The 13931-nt window shown below is 34.6% G+C and overlaps 1 protein-coding gene across 1 annotated transcript in view; it reads right to left on the bottom strand.

The window, feature by feature from the left end:
- LOC145675638 (ras GTPase-activating-like protein IQGAP1) overlaps positions 1–13931 on the bottom strand; it is a 143594-nt gene that overhangs the window by 37298 nt on the left and 92365 nt on the right. The window contains exons 16-20 of the mRNA XM_081746191.1: positions 11453–11596; positions 8218–8382; positions 7700–7864; positions 2821–2934; positions 1137–1483 (exon numbers count right to left, since the gene is read on the bottom strand). Coding sequence (XP_081602317.1) covers positions 1137–1483; positions 2821–2934; positions 7700–7864; positions 8218–8382; positions 11453–11596 — 935 coding nt within the window. The remainder of the gene's footprint in view (positions 1–1136; positions 1484–2820; positions 2935–7699; positions 7865–8217; positions 8383–11452; positions 11597–13931) is intronic.

The raw sequence follows: 13931 nt of genomic DNA, 5'->3' as shown, positions 1-13931 counted from the left end.
TGAACGACGGGGAAGGCAGATGAGTTTTTTTTTTTTTTTTTTTTTTTTTTTTTTTTTTTTTTTTTTTTAACATATTCTTAAAATTTAAAGGCTCTTTTTCATCAAAAATTTCCGATTAAAAGCTCATGCGTCCGGATCTTATGTTAAACTGTAGGTCCATGTCTCTATAATCCCGGTACCGAAAGGAACACTAAACTCCGATAGAAGCAATCAACTTGCTCACTAAAATCAATAAGCGTTAAGGAATATAAACATCACATAAAGCGTTTTTAAAAATGGAATATATTTGAACCATTTTATTACAGAAAAAAAAGTGTTAAATACAAATAAAGAGTAGGCACAGATTGTCATTTTTTGATAAGACATTTTGATAAATAACTCGTTCGCCCTTAATTACAAATATTGGTAATTTATGTATTTTCACAATTGCACCAGTTATTTAGATAAACTGTATATCTGCACCAGCGCTTTCACTTTGAGCTGGATAACACTGAAGAGCGGTGGCTTTGAATGACAACGACCTTTTTCCAAGTGAGAGAGTGTTAACGTTGTTTTATTTGAGTATAGTTAATTTATGTATATTACTGGTTATTTTATGCATATTAATTTTGACAACTAATTCAAATCTCAGTGATTTACGCGAAAGAGGACCCTTAAATTTCTAAAATATGTAAGACACTTTTTCTTCAAAACCTCATCTGTCTTCTCTAATGAAGGTCTCAGCATACGGATTGAAATGATTAGAAAATACAAAAATCGAGCCTCCATTACAGAAATATGCTAGTTAGTTCGTTAATGTTGATGCTAAAGACACAAAACTTACGTATAAACCATAGAAATTCTTACAAGAAAAATAAACTTCAATACTATGTTATCGAAAGACTTATTCAATCATCATGACATACAAAATTGTAATAACAGAATATTTTGCATTTCTCTACCCAGCAAATTTAAAGAAGGAACATCCACTCATATTACTAAGATTTTTAATCGTCTGTTTTCAATGATATATATATATATACTGTATATCCAGTGACAGCTAATTACCAGGTTTCATCTTATATTCCTACCTGAAAATCCTGTAATTTAATCGAAATTTAAGTTTCGTTCATTTAACCTTAGAATTAAAGGCTTACTTGATTTCCTCTTCCAGTGCAGTTCTTAGAAGATTTAACAGTAAGTATTCTGCTCTAGAATCTGAGGCGTAACTATGAAGAGTCAATATAACAGTCTCAAGAAGTTTCGAGGCCTTGCTTTGAGGTAGAGAAAATATGAGTTTCGATAAGTACTCCGGCCTTGTTTGTAGCAAATAGAATAAATGTTGGTACGATTCCAACAATTTTCTGCTCTGCTTCGTAAGAGCTCTCAATCCTTTCCCACTTGAAGTGTTGACAGTCGTTGTATTATGTACAACAGAATGATCAACAGATTTCTTTCTTTCCTTCGCTAGCGAATTCAAGCTTCTGCCCTGGGCTACGACGTCCTAGAAAGAAAGAAAGAAAGAAAGAAAAAAAAAAAACTAAGAAATTATTGCAACGAAATTTATGTAAAGTTAATTGACATTGATTTCAAAATCACAAATAAATTTTAAAAATCTCAGCTTGAAACCCTCTTTACTAACTTACAGAACTTGCAATATGTCTTTTTTTTCTAAGGATTTCTAAATATGATAAAAGAAAATACGGCTTATTTTCATTGTGTTGAAGTATTGTTTTCCATATTAAATATTTATCTACAATGGAATGTACGAACTATTCAGGATTTTGAGCTTTCGCTTCTATATTACGATACGCTAGAATGAGATTTCGAATGAAACACTACATTAACTTCTCTCTATGGCAAATTTATTTACTTTACACTTGGAAAATTATAAGATACAGCCGGTCCCGTATGAAGGATTATGTCATGGCACGCATTGTATTCGGCAAACATATCAACTTAAAGGATGACCCTAAATAGAATTCCAATCATCATCCACCTTACAAACTATCATATCACTAGTAATGCTGAGTTTCCTTGACTTTCTTATCATATGAAAAATAGAGTTCCCGCCAAAAACAGGAAAAAATCTACCTCTTCCACTCCTTAAATTGATCACTTATTTGAGATTTAAAACACGCACATTTACTTTATTAATCAAGGAATGCAACACGCTATTAAGGAATTAGAAAATGCAAACAATATTTCTGATAAAAGCATTCAAAATCTTTTACTGCATCCAATATTAGTACATCAACGTTCTTTATTGTTATGTTTATATAGTATTTATTTTATTAATTTACTATTGTATTTCTAATTTTAGACGATCCGAAGAGTTGACTTAAAAATGTATTATTATGAAGAAAGGAATATTGTATTTTGTTACAAAAACAAAAGAAAATCATCAGAATTCAAATTTTCAATAAAATCAGTGTGTAGTTATCTATCTAGAGAGATATGTAACAAAGAAAAAATTTTTATTACAAGTAACTAAAAAAAACAGTAGATGTCTAATTGTAGGTTTCTCTAGTAGTTATTACTGTAAAACATTACATATTTTATCCTCTCCTAATCAAAAACGTACAAAATTACCTTTCCAATACAAGAAAAACGTTTAAAACGATAATTGCAACACATTATGTTCATGCAGTCATTTTGACCGCGTGCGACTACTCACGTTACTTGGGCAGCGCGACTTCTCGAGGGTTAATAATGCTCTCCTTATTAGCTTAAGATTCTTTTCGACAAATCCAAATAATAATTTTCTGGTTTAACATGAGACAATATTGAACACAAAACAAATTGATCATATCAAGAAAAACTTACAAGTATACTGTTTACCTGTAATGTAATCCGATTCTGGACAAGGAGGCCAATTTTAACATCCATATTATCCAACTGCTGAGCAAGTGCTTGATTGTGTTTTATGGCTTGTACAACTTCTCCCTTGAGACTCTATGTACATTAAAAAGTATAAGAGAATCAAAAATGATGGAAAATACAGTAATGAATAGTCTTGTATACGCTTTCTATTACAAGAGACAATAGAAAACAGAATGCTATAGCATACATGATCAAGGGAATACAACAGGAAGGGGGAGAAAACAGACAGAGGCTAGAGTAAATTATTAAATATACGTAATACAAGTATAAGTCGTAAGTCTTGCAACAACCCAAACAGCAAACGTGTGTATACCGTAAGCAACCGTAAGCACAAGGTCAATCTGGCTCAAGAGGTGGTACGGCAAGCGGATTATTTAACACGAAGGCTGCCATTCCGTCAGTATCTTCAGTCAATTTTTAGTGATAGTAAGGATAAGTGTTCAAGGTCTGATACGTGAATTTTACTGTTCGAACTCGGGCCTAACGCTGTGGCAGCAACCCAAACAATTGTCATCCGAAAAGAGAAAAATGTTGTGACTCACAACACAGTACAGCACAGCACCTTGTTGATTCCTGAAATTTCGTGCAAGTTGTAAAAATGAAGATCAGCCAGGGTCCGGCCGCCCCAGAGTAACAGATTCTGAGGTAATATGACACGCTATGGAGGAAAACCCATCCATCAGCACGAGAATGTCCCAGTCCACTGTAGTGCGTTACCTTCATCAGGAGTTGCCGCATTGTGCCACCTAAGTAGACCTCGGCTTAGGCCCAGGGAAGAGTGAAAAGTAAAGACGTGGAATCGAGGAACTGGCAAGAAGGTGCCTATAGACAATCCAGCAACAGGGGCTATACTTTAAATGTTAACCTGCTTTCCATGTACTGTAACAGATACAGGTATATTGAGTACCAAAATATTGCAAGATTTATGACTCATCCTTGTATAAGTAAAAATGGAATTTTGTTACCTGGATGGCGTTATTCGTACTTTTCCCCGAACAATATTTTGTTTATGAAAGTCCTGTAGGCTTCTTCTGGCTCTTTCTACAAGGTTTGATGAATACTCCCTTATTCTATCTTGTTTTATGTCTTGTTGACTCGATCTTTTGATTGGTAGGAGTTAAGTATCATTTTTCATCACTGAGGTTATATATAAGACATGGACCCACAGTTTATGGTGGAACACGAACCACCAATAATGTGGTTGAATTTCAAGGCTCTTCCACCGGGAATCGTAGCCGGGATTCCATGCACCAAAGGCATGCGCGCTCTAGCCACTAGATCAGCGACGAGATTCTTAACTTGATCTATATAAAATATGCCGTTTTGGTGGATCATCAATGAATGAGTTAAGGTAGATCTTAATTCTTAGAATATTTAAACCTTGTAGAAAGAGCTAAAGTTTACAGAACTTTCGTAATCGAATTACTGAGGGGGAAAAAATACGAATTACGTCATTATGCGTAATGATGCAAACGTTAACTGCAATGATTATATGATTTAATTCGGTAGGTAGTAGAACTAGAATTATCTACTTCCATACGGCAGATACGTGAAAATACCTAAATATTTTAGACCTTTTCAAACGTATGAAGAAAACAAAAGTAAAATCGAAAGGGAATGTAAAATGATTAATTGTAAAAATATGTATTAGTCTAACAAAAACAAACAAACAAACAAAGGTATATAATCGAAATTTAATATTGTTATGCAAGTAAAATATATGTACACGAACACCACCAAGTGAATACGAAAATGATATAAAAATGTTCAAATAATAAACATAATCTTTGACGAACTTGAAAAGGGACATAAGGCAGTCGTTACAAGCTTCTTGGGATCTGTTTGCAATAGGTCGGAGTACATAAATGGTTTGGAACATACTGAAGGTCCTATCGTTATACTCTAGTTGCTAAATATAAACTAAGTCAACACTCCGGAATATACATAATTAGCTTAGTTGGAGGGCTGAGAGTAGGACCCAAAGTCTATTGTGAGATCTAAAAGTAGTTTCTGTTGAGAATCAAACCGAGTTTACCACGTCAAAGGCGTGTATGCTGACTATACAGCCTGGAGTTCTGCAATTAAAATCAAGCCGAGTTAGCTCCATTGTGTTTGCTCACTGCAGTGCCCCAAAGCAGTACAACAGGCGATGGTGCGACAATATCGCAGAAAGAAAATGCGGGCTGCAGAAAAGTAGGCTAACCTCTAGACGAAAATTACTGCCTCAGAACGAATGTCAACTCTATAAATAAAAATTACGGTTGCAGAAAGTTTCTTCTCCGTAAATAAGGCACGATACAGAACAATTCAACGTTTAATATAATAATATACCGATAAACTTGAGAAGCGTGAAAGGGAAGACTAAGCGATACGTTGATACCTACAGTCGCCAATACTAGCGCTACAGTGGATGCAGCAGGGTCGAGACCCTAGCAGACAATTGTTCGGTGACGGGATGCTTGCTGAGTCATTGCGCATTCCTTGGTAGCGCTGCCGTCATGGTTATAACTTGATTGTGATACGTAGAAAATGGCTGCCTCAGGACGATTTATGAAAGCTAGAGGTCTTATGGAAACCGCCCTTCAGCCAATGATTTTTCGTTTGAAGATATTGGCTTATCCGATATTTTGGTTTGCAGCCAGATAAACAGACCACCTGCTGGTTAGAAGGAAAACAGGGAATTTTTGAAAATGGCTTTATGTCAGAAATATAGTAGTCAATACCATAATAATTTAAAACCTATTTCTGGAGACAAATTAATGTCTAAAAAGGTGACATTCAAATTTGTAAGAAGGATTCAAGGAGACTTAAATGATCCATCACCCTGTTCAAAGATGAAAAAAAAAAGTATCTTTTTTTTTTTTTTTTTTTTTTTTTGAGTAAGTATATGTGGGGATTTTTGATTGGTTACTTATTAAATTATTACACAGCCCTATAAGCTCCCTGTATATCTCGCCATAAATAAAAAGCCTATAAGTAAAAGTTTAGAAAAATAGAATTGTAAAAACTATTAATTTTATGCACTTGAAAATTTTATGCTATAATTTTATTACGCCATTACTAAAATGCTTGCAGAAAGTTTTTAAATTTTCCGTAAGTCGTCGCAGAAAATTGAAAAACGTTCTGCTTTGGAGCTGCAGTGGTCCCTCATTTATACCTTTTCTACAGATAAATTTTTATGAAATATTGATGATTCAAAAATCACAGAGACTGGGATTATTAATTATACCCGGAGCAAAATTCTACATTATTAGCGATTAACGAAAAAAAGTCCCAAGGTGAGACGTATACCAATTGACAGATCTTAATGAGCTTAACAAAATAATATGCATATATAAAACAGTATTTGTTGAGGTGAAACAGATACTGAAAATTACCCTCATTATTTCTTCATTATGACAATGGCACTAGCAAAACGATAGTAATTAGTGTCATTAATGATATATATACCCTAAAATAGTCATTAACTCTTTAAATTTAAATTTCCGTTTAACTAAAATATTGTCCATATACGAGACATAGATCAGTTGATAGATCACATCGAGATGAAGAAGATAACGTGTTTGTGTATTATCATGTGTAGTTTCCAAAAACAAAAACTTGTGTGATGCAAAAGTATGTTGTTCGTTGCAAATAATAAACAGTTTTTATTTTGCTGGAAAAATTGTTATTTATTTATGTAGCAATATGCAATGTTAACTAGTAGAGTGTTCTTGTCTTCTCCTGACGGTGACAGATACATACTACTTGTAAGAAACGAATTGACATTTTGCAGGAACAGATATTACCCTGCTTCCATTTCGTGACTACTCCGCTCAGTGTCCGCTATAATTATCTTCTTTAATGAAAAGCCTGTTTTTTTATGGATAAGAGGAAGTGATGCTTGTGTGTGTGTTTAACAGAAATAGAGAAAAAGAAAATAAAGAGCAAAGACGCTTTAGCCGGATTGTCAGCTTTAATATATATGATATATATAAAATAATGTTTAAAATAATAAAGGAGAAAAGTATGAACAAACGCAGTTCACCCTGTTCCCGTTTGTATTTGAATTTAGAACACTATTTACATCTGAAGTCTATTTTTTTCTCCTTAAAATTGAACACTCCATTCAGAAATTACGATATATGAAATATAGGCAAAGAATTAAGCGAGTAGTTGGAACCGCAGGAGCTCAACAGCAAAGAGAACTCCGAATCTCCACACCAGTAAGCACAGCTAAATTCGACATCCGAGACAAGACAGCAATTCCTGAATCTACTGGTCCTATGACAACTTTGAAACTCATAAAATCAGAACAGTCTCGGTGGTTATTCCATAATTTAAATACTCAATATGAAGAAATGTAAAAAACTATTTGCAGTAAAACCTTATATCCAAATTATATATTACAATAATGAGGCGAACACGTCCAAGTAAACAAACAAAATTTACTTCCTGTACATACTCAGTTACAGATCTACTGCTGCAACATCGATTTACAAATATTTCTGAATATGTGTTACAAAACTGCGATACTGTAGTGTTATTGTATCTTTTATAAGAAACCCTCATCTTGAAACTTAAGTTTATGATTAGCCGCTTAATAACCTCATGACGCAGAGTCCTTTGAACACCAATTCCACGTGATTTTGAAGAGTTCATTTATTTATTTTGTTAAATGTATGTGAGGAATAGACACACACATTTTCGCTATTAAGATACACTCTCGTATTTATCTACGATCACACTAATAATATGGATATTACTTCATTCAAAACTGGCAAACAGATCTCAAAAAAACATTAAAAATTACAAAATGAGACAGGCAAGTTATGTGGATGAAGGAACTAATACATACCTGTATTTGTAACTCCTTCTGGTAATCACCAATATCAACATCCAGGAGATGAACAAAATGTTTGACTACTTTTAACGGAGGATTTTCACTGTGAACGAGAGATTTGAAAGCTTTTCGTATTCTGTAACCTCGCCATAATGCTTGAATTCTCACTATTTTTCGTTCCTGCTCAAAAAAAGAAAACAGCTGCACACAATGGAAACATGAAAATCCTGTATAATACAAGAAGAACAGCAACACATTTTAACACAAGAGAAATTTCAACTCAGTGAAATTTAATTCAAAAATATATGAAATAAGAAAATGAACAAGTTTTCACTGTAATATTGTTAAACACTGTATATAGGGAAAACGCCTATTATTAATCAAAATACACCAATTATTAATTTTCCGGCCATATTATTATCTGAACATCAGTAAACAAAAAAGTTCTTAAATGGTTCACAAAATCCCTATCAAAACCATTTTCTTTTAGCTTTCTATTTCCTCTCTTTTTTTAAAACTGAAATGAACTTTACCATATCTTTATAGCTTGTTTCTCTACGATGTACGTCCAATCTTTCCTTCAATACTTTTCTTAGTAAAAATCCTCTGCAATGTGCCTGAAGAAGAGTAATTGTTCTTGTTAATTCCTTTTCTGTCTCTTGTTTACTGCAATTTCGCGATACTCTCACCATTGCGTCCTATAATGAAACATAACATACATGTGAATTCAACAGTACTGACTCAAGGTTTTACCAGAGATGTAAAACAAAAACTAGGTATGTAGAAAATTATTATGTACTCTTAGTCATAATCTCTAGTCGATAGTATAGTAACTCTACAAGGTATATTAATTTCGGAACAGCTGTGAGCATTCGTACGTGCACCTCTGAATCCAGTAGCACAGCATGACTTTCTATAACAGCGCGAAAAAAGTGGCTAACAGCTCACGTTTCTTACTCGGATTAGCAGTGTTGCAAATTCACCAAGAAATAAGCAAGTGCTACAAAGCTGTCAGGAAATAGTATGCGAAACGAAAACAGACTAAATAAACTTAACTTGTGTTTTCAAATTTTCTGTGTGTGTGCTACAGATGTCACAATATTAAAATTTGTTCACGCAAGCTGCTCAATGCCATCGAGATCAGAATCGAGTCTGATATAACATTGATTCACTGCTAGAGAAAGAACATCTGCGCTATCACTGTCATCAACACTGAAACACAGTCGTTCTATTTCTGGCCTAACACAACCCTTCTATCTAAATGTATTCTTTCTCAGTTTTTTCCACGCTGCGACAAATTTCTCCACTCCATTGCACGAATTTCAGAAAACTTTTGTTCACACAATTTCCACACGTCATTCAACTTAAATGTTAGTTTCGTTGCGCAACTCACTGTTTAATTTTCTATGCTCTTCAAATCCGGATGGTATGCAGGCAAGCGAAGAACTGCATGGCTATGTTCATCTATTATTTTATCGAGAATGAAGTTCTTTGCTTTGCTCTAAGATTGTCGAGTTCAGTCTTATACATGTCGTCAGTGAAAGGTATTTTATTTTTGAGAAGCCAATCTTGCATATATATATTTCCTAGCATTGGATGAAGGGCATTTTTCATCCTGCACGTTGTGGTATGAAGCGTTGTCAATCACTAAGACAAAGTTAGGGGGCAAATTTGGGAGAAGCTGTTCTTTGATCCACCGCATATAATTTGTGGCATTCATGTCTCTGTGATAGTCGCCGGTTGTTTGATTCTGCTTGCATGCACAATAGTAAAGCGCTGTTTCTTGGATGTTGGTGCTTTGAAACCAACCCTCAGTGCTGTTCTCACACCATGCTTTAGAAGTTGTGTGAGAGTTGTGTATATATATATATATATATATATATATATATATCACTGTAAACAATGAAACGACCTTCGTGACGGAATCGGGTGATGGCTCGCAAATAAGCAATTCGTGCATTGCGGATATCAGTCCTTTCAATAAGAAGTTGTGCTTTTTTCCACCGAAACCCGAGTTTAAAAAAAAGGACTCATGACCCTTGTATTTGTTTTTTTTTTCCGCAATTTTACTAGCACATACTTCACTGTCGGCACTCTTTTGTTCCTCTACTCTATGTAGAATTGTGAATTGTTTTCCGAATTACACACATATCGAAATCGTCTAGGTTAGTGCAAGGACGTGGACGATTTTTATTTCTCTGCAGCGTGCCGTAAGATGATGATGTTCCAGCTTCCACTTTCAATGTTTCTTTCTTATTAGACTTCAATGAGTTTAGGGAAATTCCTGTTGCAGCAGACACACGACCTAACACTTTCCATACTGGAAGAATAAATCTCTTTTTTTCAGCTTATTTGTGCATGAATTGAAGCACATTAGCAATAACCTCACGCGTTCAACCAGGAAGCGTTCTCCGATATACTTTGAAGTGAATAGGAGGCATGTTCTAAAAAGAAAAAAAGCTCACTTCAAAATAACAGTATTCTTTCAATTTGTATTTACACAAAAAAATATACACGCTTTTACCCGCTTACGCAATCTTCACCTCACTCTTCTCAGACACATACTGATTGCAGCAGTTTCACTGTGCGCAACTCATCACGTGACAATTTTCCCTTCCATGTTCCGGCTCTGACTAGCTTCGCGCCAAAAGTCATAGCTGTTCCGAAAATAATCTGCCTATACAAAACTTAGTATACTAGTCGTAAAAAATCATTCGTGATTTGATTTTTGTTTTACATATATCTACGGAACCAAAGGTCTGCACAATGTGATATTTCACAAGCTTGCATTGGAGGTCAAGGTCTACCAACTAAGCCAAGTTTGATTCAGATCATATGAGTTCTGTTGAACTTGTATTATATATACACTGTCCTTGTCACTGATTTTTCAGCGAAAATCGATAAAAGAACAAAAGTAGTTCATGTAGTATTGAGGTTAAGAGCTAAGAATCGAAAATAGCGAAAACAAATTTAGCTTCTAGTGAGAAGATTAGTGTACTGTCTTATATCTATGTGTTTTACTGTTTTGGAGCTCCAATTTATCTCTAGAAGATTAATGCTGTAAATGGAATCTGTTGGCACATTATTATCGATATTATTTTTCTATTCGCTTTGGAGCCCAATATTTTACTTTGCATATGGGGTATGCGGTAAAATAGAGAAATATAAAACGTACTTTACATTAAACGATTATTGAAAACGGTACATAAAAGGGAAGTATTTGATTAAAATAACTCGAACTGACTTTGTCTAGGAAAATTAGGAGAACAATTATTACTTGCACAAGAAAGAGAAACGTATACAATTGTTTTCTAAAGAAAGAAGAAAATAAGTTATTTCGATATTTGTCTGTGACAACACACACTATCTTAAAATCATCTTTAGAAATGCAAGATTATTTTTCTTCGTCTTGCTCGTATATTTCTATATAATTGTCACACTCCTAAGATCACAAATAGGGTATTTATGAATATCGTATTAAATACAATTTCGGATAATCCACAAGTAATAATTTTCTCTAGCTGATTACGAGGAAGATTATTTAGCAAGAAAATAATTATTTGCAGTTCGTTCTCTTTCTTTATTAATATTTAAGGAATTCTATTTTATTAAAAAAAGGAAACACATTTAACAGACTATGGGAAGTAACTAGACATATATATATATATATATATATATATATATATATATATATATATATATGGACACATTTCTGAATACACAATAGAATACAAAATAATTAATATATATATTTTTATATTTACGTACTTCCACCTCTTCTCTCGAAAGATATTGTGAACGGTTCTGGAATCCAGAAGGCATATCCCATGAATAATCCAACGTTTTCATGTTCAAGTACACAGTGTAACCATCACGAGTACGATGAGTTATCCAGGAGCAATTTCCTCCACTCTGAAATGAGTATGTATATAAGAAAAACAAATGATAGCAATTAATCATAAATACACACACAATACAATAATACTGTTATTGAAATCAACTGAGTCGCAATTCCCTGCAGAATTACTCAATTATTTAATTAGACACCCATGATATATACTGACATTTATCGCAATGTTAAGGTTCAAGGTGCCAGTATTCACGTGCGCATAACAAGTGTTTTGGTTTTGATCAAGGAAACTGAAAGGAATTGCAACAAGTGTATGGCGCGAATGTGATGATAGTGCAACACGTGTGTAAATAGTGCCGGGAATTCAGTGTTGGGTGCGTGAGTGTATATGATGAACAAAGGAGCGGACGCCCTCGTACAACAGCAGATCCTCCTTGTAGCTGAAGAGTATGTACGGAGCTGGAAGTATAGTTAATCTAATGTGAGACATTGTTCAAGAACGTTTAGGATACAGAAAAGTATGCAGCAGATGGACTCTGCAACAACTAACAGACAACCACAAGAAAACCCGCATGCGTGCATTCCTTTCATATCTTTAGCGCTTTAATGAGCATAAAGAGGATTTCTTTAGCCAAATCATTACTTGGTACGAAACGTGGGTGTATCAGTATCGCCCGGAATCAAAAGCGCAATCAATGGCACGGAAAACATCCAGTATTTCCAACATTCAAAAATTCAAGACATTGTCCAGCACCGGCACACTGATGGAAACAGTCTTTTCGGATATCCTTAGTGTGCTCCTGGTGAATTTTTGTGTCCCTAGTCACGCAACAAAAGCTAAGATGTATCACACAACACTCCGGTAACTAGGAGATCTGTTCAACGCAGACAGCTCATGCGACAGTGAAGCTTTTGCAACGGTGGGGCTGGAACATTCTTTCGCACCAATTGTACAGTCGGCAGCAAAAAACCTGTAACATGAGCATGTAAGTTTATTGTGAAATGACGAAGACTTTTGCTCCAAAATAAGTGTGCAGGGTAGGACGCCGAAGTTTCTTCTGGCGTGATTCGTGCCACTTAGACGCAGTGTTGAACTCAGACATTTTCACCCCGGAAAAATGTCAACTCCTCGGGGGGGACGGTTGTTTTTCTGTATTTTTGCAAGAAAGCAGCAGCTTATTTAACAATTCCATTCACATACACATCTTACCTAATATTGAGACTAATTGTTGATAAATATTCAATGTGAAATTATAATTAAAAAAAAAAAAAAAAATCTAATGCATCTAAACGTTTGATTTCATCTAAAGCATTAAATAAAGACTGGCAAAAATATTTTAGACTAAACTTTAACTGCTACTTACAGTAGCTATTTTTGTTATTATTTCCTATATTCAGTAGTTATTGTTTGTTACTAATGTAGAAGTTTTTAAAAAGATTTAAATTAACTCAAATATTTTTTGTCCTAAAACAAACACACACAGAAATATCTTAACAAAAAGTTATCATTCTTTCTCACACTTCTGATTCTAAATCAAGCATATTAGCCTTGGTTTCTTCACTGCATACACATCAGTAGTTTAGTTTACGAAATCTTCAGTAGAATTAGTGCCGTGTCGTGGAAAATCAGCGCTTGGCGCGAGAGTATACGACGGCACCCCCGTATATATGAGTGAGGTCGACAGACCAGCCGCAAAGGTGAGAAAATTTTAAAAAGTAAACCATGCTTTTCCTTGATTTTGAGCACTTTTCATTACTTTTTTTCTTTTATTTTATATAATATGTGCACGTGTGTTTTATTCCTCTGTTTTTCTTTCCCTCTTTTCTTTTCTTTTTCCCTCCCGAATTTTGCACCCCTTACTTCGGCGCCCGGGGCCGTCGCCCCGCTTGCCCCTCCCCCATGGCACGGCTCTGAGCAGGATCTTCAACACCTTCAATAGCGATCTTTCACTTATATACTACTATCATATTGATAAATTCTATATGTCTCTAATCCAGGAGGGATAACTGTTCCTCCCTGATCCCTCTAAATGACGTCCTCTGAATCTCTCCCTTTAACTTAATTATTTTTAATTAAAGAAAGGTGTGTTTACTTTAACAATCGTAAAACACATTTACGTCTGTTACTTCCGATGCGAGAAATGGGATTTAGGTGCCCTATTTCAAATAATGCAAGAACTGTACATTTTCAAGAACTGAAATCTGTTGACATCAGAGATCATATGGAATGATCGAAAGATCTTCCTATCTTTCCTTTCCTATCTCAACCTGTGCTAGTGCTACCTACAAATATACAATATAGGGCGAGAGTATAGTACCTACTAAGATACAAACCTTTCTTCAACAGTTGACAATTTCATGTTCTGCCAAACTCGGTCATAGCGTTAAGAAATACAA

The sequence above is a fragment of the Thermobia domestica genome, chromosome 2, assembly GCF_964235325.1.
Source record: "Thermobia domestica chromosome 2, izTheDome1.hap1.1, whole genome shotgun sequence".
Lineage (NCBI taxonomy): Eukaryota > Metazoa > Arthropoda > Insecta > Zygentoma > Lepismatidae > Thermobia > Thermobia domestica.
This window is presented reverse-complemented; position numbering and strand designations above follow the sequence as displayed.